This window comes from Biomphalaria glabrata, chromosome 12, assembly GCF_947242115.1.
Source record: "Biomphalaria glabrata chromosome 12, xgBioGlab47.1, whole genome shotgun sequence".
NCBI lineage: Eukaryota > Metazoa > Mollusca > Gastropoda > Planorbidae > Biomphalaria > Biomphalaria glabrata.
This window is the reverse complement of record NC_074722.1, coordinates 24080018-24101050: the sequence shown is the minus strand read 5'-3', so window position 1 is coordinate 24101050 and position 21033 is coordinate 24080018. Positions and strand designations below refer to the sequence as shown.

Below are 21033 nucleotides of genomic sequence, written 5' to 3'. Positions count from 1 at the left end.
CGGTTTGGTTTACGCCATGGGAACCCGAATGCAGCCTGTTTAATGACATCGTCGATGGCTACAAGAAAGAGAAATGTGAATAAGATAAACCATAATCTCATATCCGTCTCGGTGTAGGAGAGTTCCAGCGTCTGTTGTGAGACAACAGCTTGATTTGCTTTAGACATGTCGCTGAAACTGGACAAATTCTTGCAAGATGCCTTACACTTTTGCTATTCTCCAGAGTGATTCCGCTGGACGCTATCAACATTTTTTTTTTTAAATCTACAAAACTGAATTTTGTCCTTTGTTGGTATTCTAGGCTTTTTTGACGAAGTTTCGCAGGACGTAAACCTTTTCAGTGCTTGATTATCTTTTCCTTAAAGAGCTCTTAAATAATCTCTTGTAAAATATATGTTTAACTCAAGGTTTCTCAATTCTATGATTGTACATTTTTAATTTATAGAATAATATTTGATAAAATTTGAAAAACAACGACATTTTAAAATAGAATCGAAAACCAATTTTCGAGTATAACCAATTTACTAATTAGCTTACATTTTTATTGTTCAACATAAAGAAAGTTGTTTGTTTTTTGAGGGGAAAATTATTTTTTCCTCGGGGGGGGGGGGTGACACCCCGAGCTTACCGCACCGGGTGACACCGACCCTAGTGACGCCACTGAGCTGGAGGTCACTCACAAAGGCCGCGGGATACACATTTGAGACCAACAGAAAATCCGCTGCCGAGGACAGACGCAGACGGTGAAAAGAAAACCTTATTGTCGACCACTGGCGGACAATGGTTATGCTTGCCCTGCATGTGGCAAAATACGTAGGTCTCAGCTGGGGCTGCGTAGCCACGATAAATACTGCATTCCTCGTTAATCTTCCGACTCGAATACAAGCCTTATTATTATTAGACAAAAAATATGTTTTCCCTAATAATTAAAAAAAAAATATTTAAAAAAAGCCTAATTGTTTTGAAAAGTTTCAGGCCTACTCTTTATGTTCTATTTCATTGGTAGTGAAACTGCCAAGATGTAATCCACACTTTTTATATGCTATTCGAATAACATCTTGAATCGGCCAAATTCAAAATGATTTCGAACTGTATTCGACATGAAAATTGACCATAGCTACGCATTATCAACCACAGTTTTGTTCAGTTCTTTTGGTCAGTGTACTCTGTAATAATTCTCGTCTAGTTGTTGCCAGTATCACATTTAACCCTTGGTCCCGGCATGCTCACACACTCCGTCGCCTTCACCTAAACATTCTCGATGCCAGTGCTTCTGACCATGAAAATGATAGAAGAAGAATCCAGCCTGCGCCAATTTCTAGTTTCAAACCAGTCCACAACTGTTCATTCGCTTTGTTTCAAAGTTTCTGTCAACTCACTCTGTCTATCTGTCTGTCTGGTACAAAGTTTGTGCACTTTTCCCCCACACACAGTCTTTGATCACGTTGAATTTGTGCACATTTTTTTCTTGTACCTGACAAACCAATTAGTTGAATTAACTTTTGGTATCGAACAAGAGAAAGAAATGGTGGTATATTCCTAAGTTAAATTATTCCCTGTGAGGAGGCTTGAGCCATGAGTTCGAATTAAAGTCGTTCAACTTTTTTACAAATTAATTCACTCTGTCTGTTTATCTTTCTGTCTGATAAAAAGTTTGATCAGCTTTTTCTCCCATTTCCCATTCTCGGATCAAGTCGAAACTTTGCACAATTATTTTTTGTACCTAACAAGTCATGAACCAATTTAAAAAAAAATTGTGAATTAACTATTGGTGATTAATTATTTTGTTTGGTATCACACTAAGGGAAATAAATGCTACTTAAAGACAGATCTTGATGTAATATTGATAATCCCCTTTTTTCGCTTTGACACGTTTTTTCTCTAACGTCCATTTATCAGATCAAGTTGAAAATTTACATAATTATTTTTAGTCAATTACATTACTCGAATCAATCCAAAAATTAACCAATAAGTTAATCAATTAGTACTAAATAATGCAGTTTGTTTTGCAAACAAGAAAGGAAGCTACACCCTGCCATTTTAATATAATAGGCAGTAATTAGCAGTTATTTATTTTAAAAAGTTAAGTTTTTGTTTTCTATTGCTTGTTTTTTTAAATACATTTCCTCCTTTCCCCATTGGTCCAGACAAGTGATATCGCAGTGAGAAAGCTCAAAGCATGAAATGGCGTTAAACAAGAACAATTGGTAAAGATGTTTCTAAACGTACAATTTTATTAGCCTATTGTTTGTCTAGATCTATTACAAATTTAATGACATGACTGATCCAAACCGATACAATTACAATCTATTTAACATAAAAAAAAATATTTTTTTATTTTTTGTAACTCATATTGCAAGCTTGTCATTGAACTCTCATAAGCATTAACAAAATGAAAATTAAGCGTATAGCACTAAAGAAGCATTAACAAAACGGAAGCTAAGAGTATAGATGAACTAAAGAAGCATTAACCAAACACAAGTAGTGCACATTTATCTATTTATTTTTGTTTTACATTATTTTAAAATTATTATTAGTTAATTTTGTTTCGACTAAGACAAGTGTTCTTCATTGATGGAGGAACGAAACGCTAACGTATCATTTCCAAATTCAAAGATGTTACTTGATATGATCGTAGATGAGAAGTGATACTCCTATTATAACAGACGCTCATGTACACTAGTTCAAGTTATCTTGCCCCATTCAATCAGCATACAAAACACGATGAGACCAAAAGCAGTACACTCTGAAAAAAGACAAGAAAAAGACAGAGAGAGAGAGAGAGAAATGATTAACTCAACTAACAAAATAGACCACACATTAGAAATACACTTGGATTGTGTTTGTTTATATTTTGGTCTAGTCTTAAAGAAGGATGTCTAGTATCCCCACTTTCTGGAAGCTAGAGGTCAGGCGACCTTATATTTGCTGTAGACGCGATTTTGTGCTATGTCACAGAGGCGTAGCTAGGGTGAGGGAGGGAGGGGAGAATTTAAAAATTCCCCCGGGCCTCAATTTGAGGGAGAGACCCAAAATGAGTGGTTTTTTTTACATTAAATACTAAATATTACGCAAAATGCAAGGAAATGATCCTAATAAGTTAACAAAAGAAACATCGTGCTTTCATTAATATTACAGTACCTTTGTTCCTTCCAATGAAGTCTTCTTTTAATGAGTTTCCTGAAGAAAGATGAACAATGAAATTAATACTATTTTTTGACAATAAAATCTCCTCGAGGGAGATTTTAAACTTACCCCCCTCCCTGGCTGCGAGGGAAAGTAATGGTTTAACATCAAAATCTTACCATAAATAAACAAAATTATAGCTAGGATTTCATTTCTGAGGGGTGGGGGTGAACCCTATCCCCCGGCTAAGCCCATAGATAAACATCAATTACTTTTAAAAAATATATTTTTACTGTTTATGCCTATGCAATGCACTGCATACTGTTAGTCAGATGCGATGTAAGGGGGGCGCCTATCAAGTAAAAATGGAAAATCGTATTCTAAGGGAATTTTTTGTTTGGCGAGTTCAAGAGAGAACGATTTAAAGACTAGCTTAGGCACCAGCTTGCTTAGAGAACAACTGGTAGCTAACGGCTGCCGAAGTAGACAAGAGCTCCCTTAGGAAAGGATGGGGGATACATAGTTAAGACAAAAAAGAAAGCTGCTGTCGAGGACCGGGATACATAGTTGAGACAAAAAAGAAAGCTGCTGTCGAGGACCGGGATACATAGTTGAGACAAAAAAGAGAGCTCCTGTCGAGGACCGGGATACATAGTTGAGACAAAAAAGAAAGCTGCTGTCGAGGACCGGGATATATATATATAGTTGAGACAAAAAAGAGAGCTCCTGTCGAGGACCGGGATACATAGTTGAGACAAAAAAGAGAGCTCCTGTCGAGGAGACCGGCTTTGGTTGTGGCGAAGTACGCAGGTTACGTGACATACTGCACATCTCCTAAATCTTCAGACTTGTCGAAAAAGCCTTATTTTTTAATGCACTGTCAATTATATAGAATGAACTAGTTATTTTGCAAGGTACCAAAATCAGACTGATGCGCTCCATGGTCATGGCCAGATTGTTAAATGCTTGCCAGTCTTGGACGCTGACTACAGAGCTAGAGAGGAGGATCACAGCAATGGAATTGAGACTCTATAGAAGGATTCTAGGTATCACATTTAATTAAAGACCGCATCACAAACCAAGAGATTAGAGACAGGATTACTGCAGCGATTCGACCCCACGATGACCTGCTAACTATCATAAAAAAAAAACATAAACTAAAAATCTATGAGCGTTACAAGGTCTACGGGGTTAGCAAAGACCTTCCTTCAGGGAACAGTACCAGGAAAAAGAAGAAGAGGCAGACAGAGAAAGCGATGAAAAGACAACATAAAAGATTGGACGGGCCTGCCATTGAAAGAGGTTCTATCTAGGGCAAAAGACAGAGAGGAATGGAGAAAGACGGTTGACAAATCTTGCATTGTGCCCCAACGGTTCAACAGACAGGGATAGGTACAAGGTAAAAAAACTTGATAAGACTTTCAAATTTTGCTTTTAAAAGGAAATGATGTAGATCTTTGAATGTTGAGAATGCTTGTTTACTTAATTTTAGAAATAAAATATTTGCTTTCATTAGACCAATATTATTATGTAGAACAATTCTACGATATTCAAATCAAATTTTCATAGTGCCCAGTGGTTCTACATCTAACTCTGTCTGTCTTTTAGTTGAGGTGCACATTTTGTACACGTTATTACTCCCATTTCACATTCTCAAATCAAGTTTAAACTTTGCACCATTATTCGTTGTTTCTAAGAAAATATGAATAATAGGGGCCTATTAAACAATTAAGCGAATATAATCAATTCTATAATCAATTTTGTTTGATATAGAAAAAGCGAAATAAATATTGAGAGATATATCTATACATGTACAGTTCTTTCCCTTAGATAAGTTTTATTTCAAAATGTTTTTTTTTTTTTATTTTGCTTGTTGAAATCTAGACTTGAACAGACCTATATCACAAAACAAACAATGGCTTTTCCCACACGGGGCTCCTAAAAGTTGGCAAAATAGTTTTATTGTGTTTGTATAGTGGTTGGTGGAGGCGCGGTGACTGAGTGGTCAAGCGCTTGGCTTCAGAAACGAGGGGTGCAGAATGAGAGTTATTATTTCGGGAGCTTTAGGGCGCCTCTTAATCCAGCAAACTCTAATGGGTACCTGACATTAGTTCGGCTCTCCACATTAAACCCTCGTAACTCGTTATCTGTGGCCACAGAAATTGGTGACCTATAAATAATGTGCCCCAGAGGTGTAAGGTCTAAAGCGGAACTTTATTTTTTTTTCTTTAATTTACAAAGTGGTTTATGGTTTACCTTTGTTCGTACTTGCACCCCTTGCATAGCACTTGATATTTTCATATTCTTCTGTAAATGATATTAAAATATTCTGAGTTGTCATTGTAATACAACTCTTTAGAAACATGAACATTTTGACCTAGAAAAAAACTTAGATTGATGTTTTATCAGTCTTAATGTTGTACTGTTTCTTAGTATTTACAACGGAAAAAAGGCGAACCAAAGATCGTCATGATTTTTGACCTATGAAATGATTCGATCCAAAGGACAGGAATGGCTCTTATTTAACCCATCTGTCTTAAGATACATTCATTTAGTTTAGGATCACGAATCATTTAGCCATCCGCAGCTCCTCCTGCCCAATGAGGCTTGGGGTCGAGCCCCATTAGACATTCTTTTGTATTCAAGCTATTTGATCTACATGTTGTATCATTATGTTATCACGTTATAGCTTTGTTTGTTTACCAGAATCTCTGTTATTGTTTTGCGTTTACTTACTTCATTCTTTCATTATAAATTATACTAGTAGGCACATTGTGAACTAGGGGTGAGTGTTTTCAATATGATTTACTGTATCGGTTGTCGTTCTTATGTTTACATTTGCATGTAACTGTTCGCAAGAATGTGTTCACAAAATGTTAGAGATGTGTGTTGTGAACTCATTCAGTGTATTCAAGTCATACTGTACTGACAGGGTTTTCGACTCAGTTATCTTATTAAGTTCATAACATGCGTAATTTCCTCTGATTTATATGACAATCGGATAGCTCAGCGGAACATCTGACCAAATAAATCTAAGGGTTGAGGATTCAAATTCCTAATCGTGCAAAAACATTTTTATGTCATGGGCGTAGTCAGGATTTTTTAAGGGGGGGAGAACCCCCCCCCGCAACATATATATATATATATATATATATATATATATATAGTGTTTGTTTTTTTTTAAATTGGTGCCGGTACTCAGTAGTTGATTGCCTAACTTTTAACTACTAAAAATTAATAATATACGTTAAAATACAAGAAAAGTTATAAACTGGTGCGTACCGTCACAAAAAAAGCCATGAATATATATATATATATATATATATATATATATATATATATATATATATATATATATATATATATATATATATGTGTATATATATATATATGTGTGTGTGTGTGTGTGTATGTATTTATGTATATCTATATGTATGTATATGTATGTATGTGTGCGTGCGTGCGTACATATGATGTATGTATGTATGTATGTGTGTATGTGTGTGTATGTGTGTGTGTGCGTGCGTGTGTGTGTGCGCCCCCACTGCCAGGCCTTCCATTTTAAAGTAACATATACTAAAATACACTGACCAAAATGGTGTTGTTGAAATGCGGGCACTTTTATTGAAAAGCAAAATTAAAGGGGGGGGGGGGGGGGGGACGGTCAAAGTATTACCGGTATTTGATGAGATAAGAAAAAAGGGCACAGGCCGAAAAAATATCCAATTCAACGAAATAAATAATAAAATTAGTTTACCTATAAAATGTTTGGGGGAGCGTTAAACTAAGTATCATTATATTGTTATACGTAAAAAAAAAAAGGCGCTCCATTGTATTGTTACAAGTGTGAGCAAAATTAACAATATATCGCCAGTGAAAAAAATGAACGGGCGAAGCCTGTGGACAATGCTGGTACATGCATAAAATATAAATGTGAAGTGCGGACATTGAACACGACTCTTGTTTTTTTCACTAGTTAGCTTTCTTTCGATTAAGTGACTGATGATTTGATGTATGTGCTTAGGGATTAAGTGACTATTGATTTGATGTGCCTAGAAATTATAGTAACAGTTTATTTGATGTAAAAGTCTAGAAATTAAATGACCGGATATTAATGATTGTTTTGTAAAATATTTTACTTGCATAGGATGTTCCTTCAGAGTTGAAGATAATCTACACTCTAGCCCAGACCTCCAGCGGCACGAAGAGAGGTTATGAACCCAGGACTATTGAGACGACCAGACAACATTCCAACGCGCATTTCGCACGGCTAGGCAGCCAATACGTGTCAACAAGACGCGCACATTTGAAATATTGAGTTGTTTTATAATGTTCTATTGTTTTGTAGATAGCAGAAAGGCAAGTTATAGGCTTTTACAAATTTATGAAATAATATACTAGTATTAAGTTTTTTCTTCTTCAAATTACGACACAAACTCACATCTCTAAAGATTTGTTGATACTCTTGGAAAATTTAATATCTTTTTTTTTTTTTTGTAGCATTTTTGTTGCTTTTTTCTTTACAGAATATTTATCTATTTCTTTTTTAAATGTATAGATTGTTTGAGAACATAGGGTAACCAAGAAAAATATAAAAAAATGTTTAAGCACAGCTGATATTAAGTGTAAGAGTGATTGTATCGATTCATTTAGAGAAAGAAAAAGGGGGGGGGGGTATCTGAGTGAAGGTTACCGTGATCGCGTTTTAATTGTTTTTTTGTTTTTTTTTACATGCACTAATTGAATTCAAACTCGAAGGCTCAAGGTAATACACTAACCACTGTGCCAGTTCTATTTACGAAAATAGAAGGTTTTATTGCTATTATTAGTTTCAAATATTGAAGCGACAAAGTATATAGTGGACTAATTCCACTTATACCGCTACTTCAGTCAAGTAAAATTTTTTTCCATTGTTCGATACCACACAAGATAATAAATTACCAATAATTAATTAACTAATTGGTTACTTTTTAAAAACAGATTCTTGTTTTGTCATGCACATGAAATAATCGTGCGAAGTGTCTACTTGATCCGAGAAAGTGTGTGGGAGAAAGAATCCGTGCAAACTTGTTACCAGACAGACAGACAGAGTTGATGTTAGCTTGGTAAAAATAAATTGTCTTTGAGGGTACCTCAATATATAACAGCGTATGACACTTACTAAAGACTGGTGTTTTGAACACGATACCGGGGCTAAATTTGTAGTCGGGTTGAATGGCCCAGACGTAAATGACCGCTTTCGCGGTTACGTCTCGGGCACTCATGTTCAAGTACACTGTCAGGTTGTTCATTTCATGGGGCGTACATTCACAGTGGAAAAGGTCCTTTCTACGTCTCGGGTTGTACATGTTGCAGTTGGTGGTGAGGTTACAGACCTGCACAGAGAATAAGATACATACAGAAATTATTGGTTGTTTTTATTTCAGTGTAAATACACACACACACACAAACACAACCATATATATATATATATATATATATATATATATATATATAGATAGATAGATAGATAGATAGATAGATAGATAGATAGATAGATAGATAGATAGATAGATAGATAGATAGATAGATAGATAGATAGATAGATAGATAGATAGATTCAAAAGATAGATAGATAGATAGATCTGTAATGGCAAGTTAGAAACTGCTTGATGAGTTGGTACTGTAGGAACTGAAAGAAGAACCCCGATGGCGTGGATTGAAATACTTCGAGAGGAACAGGGAAAAGATTTTAGGGCAAACCTTCAGGAAAGCTCTGAACGATGAAGACGAAGATCTGGACGTTTACCAGTTTGTGATAGAGCCTGATGCATACAGGAACTTATGGACACATTTAGAAGCGATCCGTCCGTTGAGCAAGAACAATCGACCTCAACAAATTACGCAGAAATCATTTATTTTATTTTTGGCACATTAAGCGCCATGAAAAGGTGTGTATCCAGACTATTTTCTCCCCCCTGCCCCCTTGTTTTATCACATTTACTTTTCTAAGCCCCGCCACGTTTGCCAACTACAATTTGGACAATCATGATGACTCCGACAATGTCTATATTATTCTATTCAAGTGTCATACCTATCAACCTTGTTGGCTTTATCACAAGCACCAGGCCAGACCATCTGATCTCCTTTCAACTTGCTAGGTGATCAGACTATATTCTCCCCTTTGTCTAGACTCTAGACCCTGAACTCACGTTACGCTTGACCTCTGGCCAGGTGTTATTAAAACCATTTCTAGTGAATGAGTGGGAGAGGCTAATCTTGACCGAATGTCACACCGCCCATCTTAGACATATCACATGATCTATGACACGCTTTCCAGTCTGATCCTTTCTTTCCCTAGCAACATAGAAGTCTTCAGCTTCCTCAGGACCAGTCGCTCCATTTTATTGACCACTTTGGGCATTCATTCACAGATTCCATTCATAGTGCTCACATCTTCTTATTCTAGTGACTTGAACTTTGTGGTAAGCATTCTGTTAATTGCTGGACCTTTGTAATATACATAGATTGTCATTTGATGTTGTCCTCCTTCAGTCGTAGAGCGATTATGGTTCACCTCGAACACTTTTTCACGTGGCTGTGGAGCCCTATTTCGGAGAGACACTCCCGTCCACAGATAACGCAGGTCAAGGTGGCTTTCGCTTTGGTTGTAAAGGAGCTGGACATTTTTCACATGGCACGCTTTTCTTCCAGAGCTTAGGCAGAAGTTTTTTTCGCTGTCCATAGCTTTCTAGGTCACTGTCTCTCTCCATATAGTGCGGTCTAGGGATATGTCTTCCCAATGGTCAGTATCAATGTTCACTAATTTGAGGTCCCGTTTTATTACATCCATGTAACGGAGGTGGGGGCGACCAGTTTTTCTTGAGCGAGACGCGAGTTGCCCGTAGAAATTGACTTTCGGGATGCGATTGTCCTCCATCCAGCGAATATGTCCTATCAAGCCAGGCGGCGTTTGTCTGAGAACTGTAAAGATGATGTAAATACCTGTTCGCGTAAGGATCTCAGTATTGCACACTCTTTCTTTCCATGTGATTTTCTAGATCCTTCGGAGACAGAGCAAGTGGAATTAGTTTAGTTTTCTCTCTTGCTTTGCGTAGGTGGTCCACTACTCACTGCCGTACAGTAGCTTACTAAGAACGCTTGCCGTGTAGACCTCCATTTAATCTCTGTAGTGAGCCTCTGGTTTTCCCAAACTCTTGACCTGAGTCTAGCGAAGATCGAGGCGGCCTACCCTATGCGTTTTTTGATCTCCTCTTCTAGAGACAGGTCATCTTGAATTGTGGAACCTAGATAGCAGAATCCATTTACGGCATCCAGCTTGTTATCGTCTATGAGGATGGAGGGTGGTGCTGTAACAGGTGGTCCCATAACATTTGTTTTCTTCATGCTAATTGTTAACCCATATTCTTTACAGGCCTGGGAGAAGTGGGACATTAGTGACTGAAGTTCCTTTTGTGAGTGTGCCAGTACCGCTGCATCGTCCGCGAATGACATATCTCTTACGAGGGTGGTTCTGATTTTATTTTTAGCCCTCAGTCTGGCAATATTTAGGAGTTTGCCATCAAATCTGGAATGGAGATAGATGCCTTCGGTGGATTTGTCAAACGCGTTTTGGATTAGCAGTAAAAATAGTATTCCAAAGAAGTCCACAGATCTGTTCGACGTGCGGCGTCGCAGTTCAGTGTTAAGGACTTCTCTGACGTTTGGTCTCGGTGGAACTCCACGTAGGGTATTTTCTTCATATTGTACAGTGTAAGAAGAATGTCTCTCACTGAGTGAAGGCATATTTTTTTTGTGTGCACCGTGCAATGAACAGCACATTATGTTGATGTCCGGACTCCGGGAATACACAAGAAAAATTCACACATTTTAAAACAAAACAAATGAAAAGAAATTCTTCAAAATCTACACTGGAAAACTATATATAGACAAATTATAGCTAGCTTGCTTCTAATTTAAGAGTAGAAACAACGTTATAAATTTCGTTCGGGAATCCCCTTTAAATTCTTAGTTTGTTGCTGTAATCGAAGGGTATCAAATGTCTTTGGTTCTTGCGCGCGTTAACGTGTATGATTGTGTACAATAACTGAGTTGTTTACTAAATTTAAAGTTGCTTTAAGTTTATTGAAACACTATCTAAGCTTTGCTTATATTTGTATGCAAATCTTATTTAGATTACAACTAGATTCTAGATCGGGTCTCAAACATGGAAATCCATTACCGAACTGAGAATCGACCATTTAGGTTGTGACCGAGCGTCGTATGAGGTTTGCTGGACATGTCCTCCTACAGAATGAATTACTCATTCCAAAAGTTGCGATGATTTGGAGACAACAAAGAGAAAAGCGCAAACAGGGCCGCTCTCGTATAACTTGGCGCCAAACTTTCATGGAGGACCTCAGAGCAGTGGACACCAGGTGGGAACAGACTTCAGACATTGCCAGTGAAAAATCTTTGAAGAGAAAGCTTGCTCGCCGATGCTCCGAACGGAGCGGAAGGATCTAAGTGGGTAAGTAAGTAAGATCTATTAGTAGGTCAGATCTAGTTCAAGATCTAGATGTTCAATAATAAAAGTACCAATAAATAATTGCACAAGATTGCATTGCCCACTGGCCGTGTGGCTAACATCGTTCGTTCCAGCTGCCGACGGTGTCATCATGTGATCAAAGTTCTGATGCAACGGTTACTTTTTCTTTTCTGAAAGCGAAAAATCTAATTTTTTAAATCACTTATGCAAGTAGTTTTTTTGTCATGAAAATCCACAACTTTTACAACTATTCACTTTTAATAGTAACAAACACCGGAGGCTCATCCGTAGGGGAGAATATAATACTCTAAACACATGTATGCAAATGGTTTTAGATTTTTTGTAAAAAAAATTTTTTTCATTTGTATTGGTAAGTTAAATAAGTACTGTCATACTAACTACTTCATTTACACACACACAAAAATGTTGACTTTTTTAAAGAGAAAAAATCTATTTAGTATGCAAATAAGTTGGACATAAAACAACAATTTTAAGTAGTTTTTCATATTATCGCTTGAACTGCAGAGCTGCCATGTGAATGTAGAGCATTAAAGGAAAAAAATATTTTTTTTACGGAAATGTTTTTTTCTTGAGGATTTTAATAAGAGATTGACCCTTTACAAAACAATTAGATCAATTAGATATTCATTATAATACATTAGTTAGGCCAGGTTCACATGAAGCTTCACATTCACTTTCACCTATCTTTTGGTCTGCTTGACCGCTGGGGCACCACATAAGATCTGTCAACCTTTTTCCTCCATTTTTCTCTGTCATTTTTCTTTGATAGAATTTCACTCTGATGTTCTTTCTGAAAATATTGAACCCTTCCATTTTACCTGCCTGGGTGGACCACTATGGGGGCAGGTTATGAGTCACACAAACTGTCTTTGTAACCTTGTTTAAATTCTATTTTAAGTAATGTAATGGAGGTATGTCTTTCTTTTTAAAAAATGTATTTTTAAATGCTTTTCTTGATTTATGGTACTTGTCTCATATCTATTTATGTGATCCTTCATAAATAGGGGGGGGGTGTTCTTATAACTTTTCTTTATGCATGCCATTTTAGTTGTGGACTTTAAGTATAAAAGATGTTTAAAAAAGTGTATATAATGAGGTACATCACTCTGGTTTTGCATGTATGAGTCGATGCTAGATATCCAAATAGTGTACTTACTATGCGCATGATTCCATCTGAGAGCAAGACTTTAAAGCCAACATACAACACTTCAAGTTTATACCATTTCAAATTGATGGTTCCAATAAAGTAGGCATAGTCCCAGCCTTGGACTAGACCTCCGACACATCGCGATGGTCTTCTTACCGTTTTATTTTCAGTGACCTTCAAAAATATGCTCGGCTCCGGCTTCGGACAGATGCACAATGATGCTGGCATAAGGAAAAATAGGCTACGTAATAATAATAATACTAATAATATAGATAATAATAATAATTGTATACATTTATTATAAATAATAATTATAATAGAGAGTAAGTAGTAACGCACACCATTTATACCTAGCTATCTATTTGGCAGAAGATGTAAGGTCAGCTGTTTCTATGGCCTATGGCTAATGGGGAAGTCATTTGGCCAGTACAACGTCCAACCGCCTTTAAATTTCCTCAACTATTGTCTGGCACCCACTAGAGTTTGGGTGGATTTGAACCCAAGACTGGAATTTAGAATTTCGGATATTTTTAGGACGTTCCTGAGTCTATCCAACTTTAATAAGTACCATACTTCTTATCTTATAAATTTCAGACGTTACTTCTATTAATAATTAGGTTCTACACGTTTCATGTGTCAATCTAGTCATGCATGTTAATAAGTAACGTTGTTGAGCAGTTTGTTATCCTGGACCACTCAGGCAAACCATTCTATGTAATAGCAAATATATTTAAAAAGATGTGCCTACATGTTTGTGTCTTTTTAAGTATTTTATTACAAAGCTTCTATCAACCCTTTCTGTCTGTCTGGTCAAAAGTTTGTGCACGTGATTTCTCCTACACCCAATCTCGGGTCAAGCTGAAATTGTGCGCAATAATTTCTTTTACCTGACAACACAAAAATCAATAAAACAAAATAACTAATTAATTAATTAACTGTTGGTAATTGTTTAATGTCTTTGGTATCTCCAATAAAGGAAAGAAAGTGTACTTGACTGTAGTGGTGGTATAAGCTAAATTAGACCCCAATATAGGAGCCGCTTTAAAGTAAGTTTGAACCAAACAATAGATAACTATGCAATCTTTTTTTTTCATAATCACCTCACTAACGGATTGAGGGGGGGGGGGGGCTGAGCCACTAGTTCGAATTCAGGCCTTTTTTTAATGCTTTTAAAAAATACGGTAAAATTCACTCACATATTCCACTCCCCTTTTTTTCCCCCAACTGGTCCAGATACGTGAGAGGATCATGGCGTATTGAGAAAGCTAAAAGCATGAAGTAGCGCTAAACAAAAACAATGGGTAAAAATAATTCTAATCGCACAGATGAATTGTTGTTGGTCTAAATCGATTACAATTTTAATTGCATGACTTATCCAAACTAATTGATACAATTCTATAAGCTTTTTTTTAAGCATTTTTATTAAATATTTTATTTGTTAAATTTCATTTTTGTACTTGTAAAGTATGGTTCAGTGTTTTATACCTACTTTATTTTTTAATCTTCTGTCCCGAAGAGTCTTAAAATTTAGTGATTTTACTAATGGTGTTACTCTAATCAAATGTGAATATTCATTAGTTATAAATCTTGTTTTCTTGAGTAGAGGTTTACCAAACAGATGATGCATATTCTAATCTTGGGGAAAGTAAAGCGCTTGGTCGTTCTTCTAGCCACATGAAAAAAGAGTAAAGTTCCCCTTTCAAACTATGCTGTCTGTAGGGCAGATGATGTAAAGGTCATCTGTTACTGTGACCCACGGTAAACAAGAGTTTCATGTGGCCAGCACAAAGACTAACCGCGCTTACTTTTCCACAACCGTTAGTGCTGGGTGGACTAAGAGGAGCCACAGAGATCCCGAAATTAAAAATATCAGTCTTAACTAGGATTCGAACCCAAAACCCTCTTAAGCCAAGCGCTTTACCACTCAGCCACCGCGCCTCCGCTAGCCACATGACACCCTCATTAACTATGGTATACAGAGACATGACATTACCTGCGCACGTCCTCTAACTGCTATTAAACTGGCACTTTGTTTGGCATTGAGTACTCACCAAACATAATACTAATTGTAATCACTACGATGAACCAAGTGACAGACATTGAACTAGGTTTGATGGTACTATCGTTCTGCACACCTAAGAAAGAAAAGGAACACTCCTATTACGTCACTAACAAAGTTACCGACAAAAAGCATTCACATCGGTCACTGATATATATATAGGCCTATATATATATATATATATATATATATATATATATATATATATATATATATTCTTAACTTATATATTACAGACGTTACTTCTAAATAAGTAGACAATTACATCCTACGCATTTCTAGACATGCATGTGAATCAATGGCTTTAACTCTGCTAAGTCGTTCGTTTTCCTGGCTGATTCAGGCAGCCCATTCCATTCTCTAAATGCACTAAGGAAGAAGGAGCATTTTTACAAATTTGCTCTTGCGTATGAAATAAGAATAATTATCAGGACGTGACAGACAAAGTGGAGACTGCAGTTAACTCAATAGAGCTATCACTCTGTTCTTGCGAACCTTAAAGACAATGCAGCCAGAACCATGGGCGTAGCCAGGATTTTTTTTCGGGGAGGGTTTTGGGAGGGGATTCCCCCCCCCCCCCCCCCGCGGAAAAAAATTATATATATATGTGTGTGTGTGTGTGTACATTATTAATCTTTATTACATTCTGAACCTTTCGGAATACGTTTATTGTGCCCTAGAATAGGTTCTTCCTGGAATTAGTGGAAAACTCGTAGACTCCCCGCCCTTGCTAGCAAGGGGGTCTGGGGGAGCTCGCAGCGCTTTCCCAGCGCGGGGCGAAGCCCCGCCGCCGAGCACTATTTCTGGTATTGAAAGCCAACAAAATGCATATTCTGAGGTATCTACAGTGCATTATCTTGCTATTAAAAAGTTTTATTTCAAAAACCTAATGTGCTATTTTTACTGGCTTAGACCCTCTCGCGCCGTTCGGCGCATTTTCCGGCAAGCTGTTTCCGCAACTCTTCTTATGCGTAATTCATTTGTTCTGAGAACATGTCCCGCAAAACCTCATGCGACGTTCTGTCACAGCCTTACTAAGGGTTCGACTCCCAGTTCGGCATATGATTTATTTGATTTAAACCCGATCTCTATAACTGAGTCCTAAAATCTGTCTTAGCCATCTTTGTTGAGCCACATTTAGTGTTTTTCAATTTCAGCAGAAGACTTTTCACACTTTATTAATGGAGCCCAAGTCACTGGTAGAAATTTGTAACCTCTTTTGGCTACGCTCTTGGAATTACATGCCTGTATTTGGCTTTAGATTTTATATCGAAAAGGAATGTTTTATCATCTGTTCAGGCGTTTTAAACTGAAATAATCTCTGGAGTTTTTTGTTGTTTTTTTTTAATTCAAAACCCCATTTAGCTACGATCAAAGAATTTGGTGACTGAAGCTTTAAAATAATATTGAAGAGAGAGGTTTCCAACCCAAAACGCTCTGTAGGGGAATTTTAAACACCAAAACCATCTGGAGGGGTTTTAAACTTTAAAGAAAAAGCCATCTGGAGGAGGGGGATTTAAACTCAAAACCCCTTTGGCTACGCTCATAGAATTGTGAGTGTGTAATTTGCTTTTTTTTTATATTGAGAGGGGGTTTATCGTAGTTTTTGGAGGTGGTTTTAAAGTTAAAATCTTAATTAGCTGTTTTCTTGGAATTTGAAATAGTCGTTTGCATTTTTTTAGTTTTGTTTATAGAAGAGGGGGATTTAACTGCAAAACCCCCTCGTAGGGGGTTTTATACTCAAAACCCCCTCGTAGGGGGTTTTATACTCAAAACCCCCTCGTAGGGGGTTTTATACTCAAAACCCCTTTAGGGGTTTTTAAACTCAAAGCAACCGGTAGGGGGTTTTAAACTAAAAACCCCCTGTTAGAGGGATTTGTATCTCAAAACCCCCTGATAGGGTTTTTTAAAATCTCAAAACCCCATGGTAGGGGGTTTTAAACTCAAAAACCCATGGTAGAGGGTTTTTAACTCAAAACCCCCTCGGCTGTGCTGTGGTAAGTGATGATTTAGTATTAAAATCTCACCTAAAATAAACAAAATGAAAGCAAACATCAGTCACTTAATTCCGTTCCCCCCCCCCTGCGGGGGGGATTTCATTTCGGGGGGGGGGGGGTTGAACCCCCAAACCCCCCCCCCTGGCTACGCCCATGGCCAGAACAATCTATGAGCTGTCCATTAACATGCAGAGACATGCTGACACTGGTGACACACTCTCTTTCTATTAGTTGCTTTGATGTGCCTATGGCCCAACTTTCCAGATTACAGCGCCGATAGTTCCACCATATTAACTAGCAAGGCTGATATACTAAATCACTGGGCAGAACACCATTGCCTGCTACTTGGTGAGAAAAGGTATGTATGGGGGGAATCACTGGCAAATGTTCCTTAGAAAATTATGAGAGAGGAGCTCAATGACTCTCAGACATTTGAGGAAGTTGAAACAGCAATTCATAAACTCAAAACAAACAAAAAACACAATGTACCTGAAGCTGATGGCCTTCCGGCTGATATATCGGAGGATCAGAGATGCTTTAAAGACCAGCATAGACACCAACTTGCTTTATCTGACATAGAACAGAGCACCTGGCTGCTTGCGGCTTCAGAACGAGACAGCTGAAGGTCACTTACAAAAGTCGCGGGATACGTTTTTGAGAACAAAAGAAAATCCGCTGCCGAGGGCAGACTTAGGCGGCGAAAAGAAATTCTATATCTACCACCGGCAGACAATGGTTATGCCTGCGCTAGAGGTGGCAAAATATGTAGGTCAAAGATGGGGCTGCGTAGCCAGGGGAAATACTGCATTTCTCATTAATCTTTGGACTCGAAGAAAAGCCTTATAATTATTACATGCTTTGTCATTTATTGCCAAGTGTATATTTCTTCATTGAACGTTCTTTGATGCCAAAATCAATAACTTTAATGTTATAACGAGGATTAAAACAAAACGTAGGCCTATATAGGTGACATGAATCAGCCCCACAGGAGGATTGAAGTCAGCGTTTATTGGAATAAAAATGGCGTGCCAAATTCAAGGAAGAACCATTGACAAATTAAAAAGTGAAAGATGTCCTTCACGAGATAAGTTACCAGTGTCATGATCATACGAATTCTAATCATTCTCATCTCTCAACTACTTCTACCTCTCTTGGTAACATATGTAGTAGCTTTGCATTTTTGTTTATTGGAAAAGGGAGGCGGGTAACCCCCTCTTGGCTACGGTTAATTAATTAGCTGCCTAGTTATACTTCAATTTTTTTTATTGAAAAACAAAAAAAAAGGGGTTAGCTTAGAACCCTTTGAACTACTCTAATGTAAGTTAGTGAATGTAGCTTTGCTTTTCTTTTTATTTGAATGGGGTTTTAAATGTACAACTCCCTTGGCCCCATATTGTGTGAATTTAGAGACTAGTTTTCCGTTATTGGCAGGGTGTTGTAAAACACATCCCTTTCCCCATGGCTACGCTCATGGAATTTGGGGAATGCAGTTTGCTTTAGTTTTTCTTTTATCGAAGAGGCGGTTTTAACCTCAAAAACCCTCTTGGAAGGGTGGGGGGTAAACTCATAACTTACTTTGGCTACGCTAATGGAATTAGGTAATTGTAGTTGCCTTTATTGATATTGAAAATGGGAGTGTCAACCTCGAAAACTTCCTTGGCTACATGGCTATACTCATAGAATTTGGAATAGAATCTTATAGGCCTATTATTCAGGGTAAACCAGTAACACAGACTAAAAACGCAAAATTAGGTGTTATAATAAATGAAAAACTGTCATGAAATCCCCATATTGATGAAACTTTCAAAAAATCAAACAAAGCATTAAGGTTTATTAAAAGAAATTTCTATAAATCAAATAAGAACATAAAATTAAAATGTTATTTAACCTTGGTTAGGCCAATGATGGAATATGCATCCTCTGTTTGGGACCCCTCAACTCAAGAAAACATCAAGAAACTGGAACATACACAAAATAGAGCAGTGAGATTCATAACAAACGAATATTCACATTTGACTAGAGTAACACCTTTAGTAAAATCACTAAATTTAGAAAGCCTTCAGGACAGAAGGCTCAAAAGTAAAGTAGCAATCATACATAAAACACTGAACCATAATCTTCAAATACAAAAACAAAATCTAATAAAATACTCAGAAAGACACAAAGATAAAGTCATATTCCTCGTTCCATATGATAGGACACATTTGTACAAATGCTCCTTCTTCCTTAGTGCTATGGAATGGGTTGCCTGAGCTATCTAGAAAAACCAGTGACTTTGCAGAATTTAGGTCATTGGTTAATATGCATGACTGAATGCATGACGCGTAGGACGTGATCATCTTCTTTTTTTGAAGTAACGTCTGTATTATATTTGATAAGATAAGGCGAGATAAAGCCTGGTCATCTGCATTAGTCGTAACATTGTAACAATGTCGCTCTTACATCTTTATGGTCCTTAGCCTAGCCTTAGGGTCGGAAAGCTGTTCCTCTGATTCAACCATCTAAGATCTAGATTATTTGAATAATAGACATATATTGTTAGTATTCCAAATACCTTTATAATCTGCCACAATGCTTATGTCTTTCGGAAATTAAACATCATAATGCCAAAAATTCTATTAAAATACAGATGTTACAGAAAACCACACATGATTATATTGTGGTTTTTCTTACATGATTGTTTTTTATGTGCATAAGCTTTATTACTACTTTCTTTCAAACAAGGTGCGCACGAGTGCTGAACTAAGATCCAATAAGGCGATTGCCATTTGCTAAACTCCTTCTTCCCTAGCGCTATTAGAGCATGGAATGGGTTGCCTGAGCTAGCCAGGAAAACCAGTGACTTGGTAGAATTTAACTCATTGGTTAATATGCATGACTAAATGCATGACGCGTAGGACGTAATCATCTTTTTTGAAGTAACGTCTGTATTATATAAGATAAGATAAGATATCATTGACAAGACTGACTCAAGACATATAACTAGGCTATAAGGTGACTTAATTAATTTTCACAAAAATATATGATGATTTAGATCTAATTGCTTCCCAAAAAGACAAACTAAAAGTTAACATACTTTCCACAAAACCTTCTGTAAGGTAACGTACTTCTCAAGAGACGAAGAACTACATTATCTGGTGACTTAAGGGAGAGTAAGAGGTCTGCAGGGCGTCAGTTCAGTTAAGTAGAAACACACAAGCCTGGCACAACGATCTCATCAGCAAAGAGAAACAGGAAAAACATGAAAAATATTTTAAAAAAAAAACGTAGCTTATAGTAAGCGTAATTGTATCATTTATTTTGGATAAGTCATGTAATTATGTGTAATAGATCTAGAATTACGATAATAAATATAAGCCATTCTAAGCGGTCAGAAATATTTACAAAGCTTGTACCAACTCACTCTGTTTGTCAGTCTGGTCAAAAGTTTGTACATGTTATTTATCCCACACCCAGTCTCGGTTCAAGCTGAAATTTTGCACAATTATTTCTTTTACCTGACAACACAAGAATCAATAAAAAAAAATACCAATTAGTTAATTAATTATTGGTAATTGATTATTTTGTTTGGTATCTTAACAAGGGAAAGAATTTGTACTTGACTGAAGTGGTGGTATAATCTGAATTAGTTCCCTTTTTACATCGTCGTCTGAGTCATAATAAACACAGCATAAACAATAGGACGAGACTATAGAAACAATAGATAACTATACAATTTCACCACTGCATAGGCTCTTCACTAGCAGAGTGGTTACCGTGTTGGCTTGAGAAGCCCGAGAAGACTTGGGCCATGAGTTCGAATTCAGGTCATTCCCCACACCTTTTTTTTTATTTTTATATAAGCCTAAATGCTTTTTTATTGTTTGTCTAGATCTATTAAAAATTGAATTACATGACTGATCCAAACTATTTGATTTGCTTTTCTTGTTTTACTAATTGTTTTTGTTTAGCACAAATTCATGCTTTTAGCTTTCTCAACACGTTATGATCCTATCACTTTCCAAACTTTCAACTATCTAAGAAGTATAGGCATAGGCCCATAGGCTTAATAAATTTTAAATGACCTAATAACAGAAATAAAGGAAAGAATAGCAGGAGGCAACAGAACATTCTACATCACCCATCATTTACTTAAGAGCAAAACAATAGCAAGGAA

The 21033-nt window shown here is 36.9% G+C and overlaps 1 protein-coding gene across 8 annotated transcripts; it reads right to left on the bottom strand.

Annotated features, from left to right (window-relative positions):
* Nucleotides 1–2485: 2485 nt before the first annotated feature.
* Nucleotides 2486–19590, bottom strand: LOC106061343 (uncharacterized). Of its 8 annotated transcripts, XM_056005103.1 has the most exons (9): nucleotides 19432–19586; nucleotides 18766–18835; nucleotides 14873–14956; nucleotides 13172–13326; nucleotides 12831–13042; nucleotides 8288–8501; nucleotides 5383–5433; nucleotides 3142–3180; nucleotides 2486–2746 (listed from the first exon to the last, which is right to left on the bottom strand). In XM_056005103.1, the coding sequence occupies exons 5-9, from the start codon at nucleotides 12837–12839 to the stop codon at nucleotides 2685–2687; spliced, it is 375 nt and encodes a 124-aa protein (XP_055861078.1). In that variant the 5' UTR covers nucleotides 12840–13042; nucleotides 13172–13326; nucleotides 14873–14956; nucleotides 18766–18835; nucleotides 19432–19586; the 3' UTR covers nucleotides 2486–2684. The 8 variants fall into 8 exon arrangements, with proteins under 8 accessions (XP_055861078.1, XP_055861076.1, XP_055861073.1 ...); XM_056005101.1 differs by lacking the exon at nucleotides 18766–18835 and having other exon boundaries at nucleotides 19432–19590; XM_056005098.1 differs by lacking the exon at nucleotides 13172–13326 and having other exon boundaries at nucleotides 19432–19587.
* Nucleotides 19591–21033: the final 1443 nt, after the last annotated feature.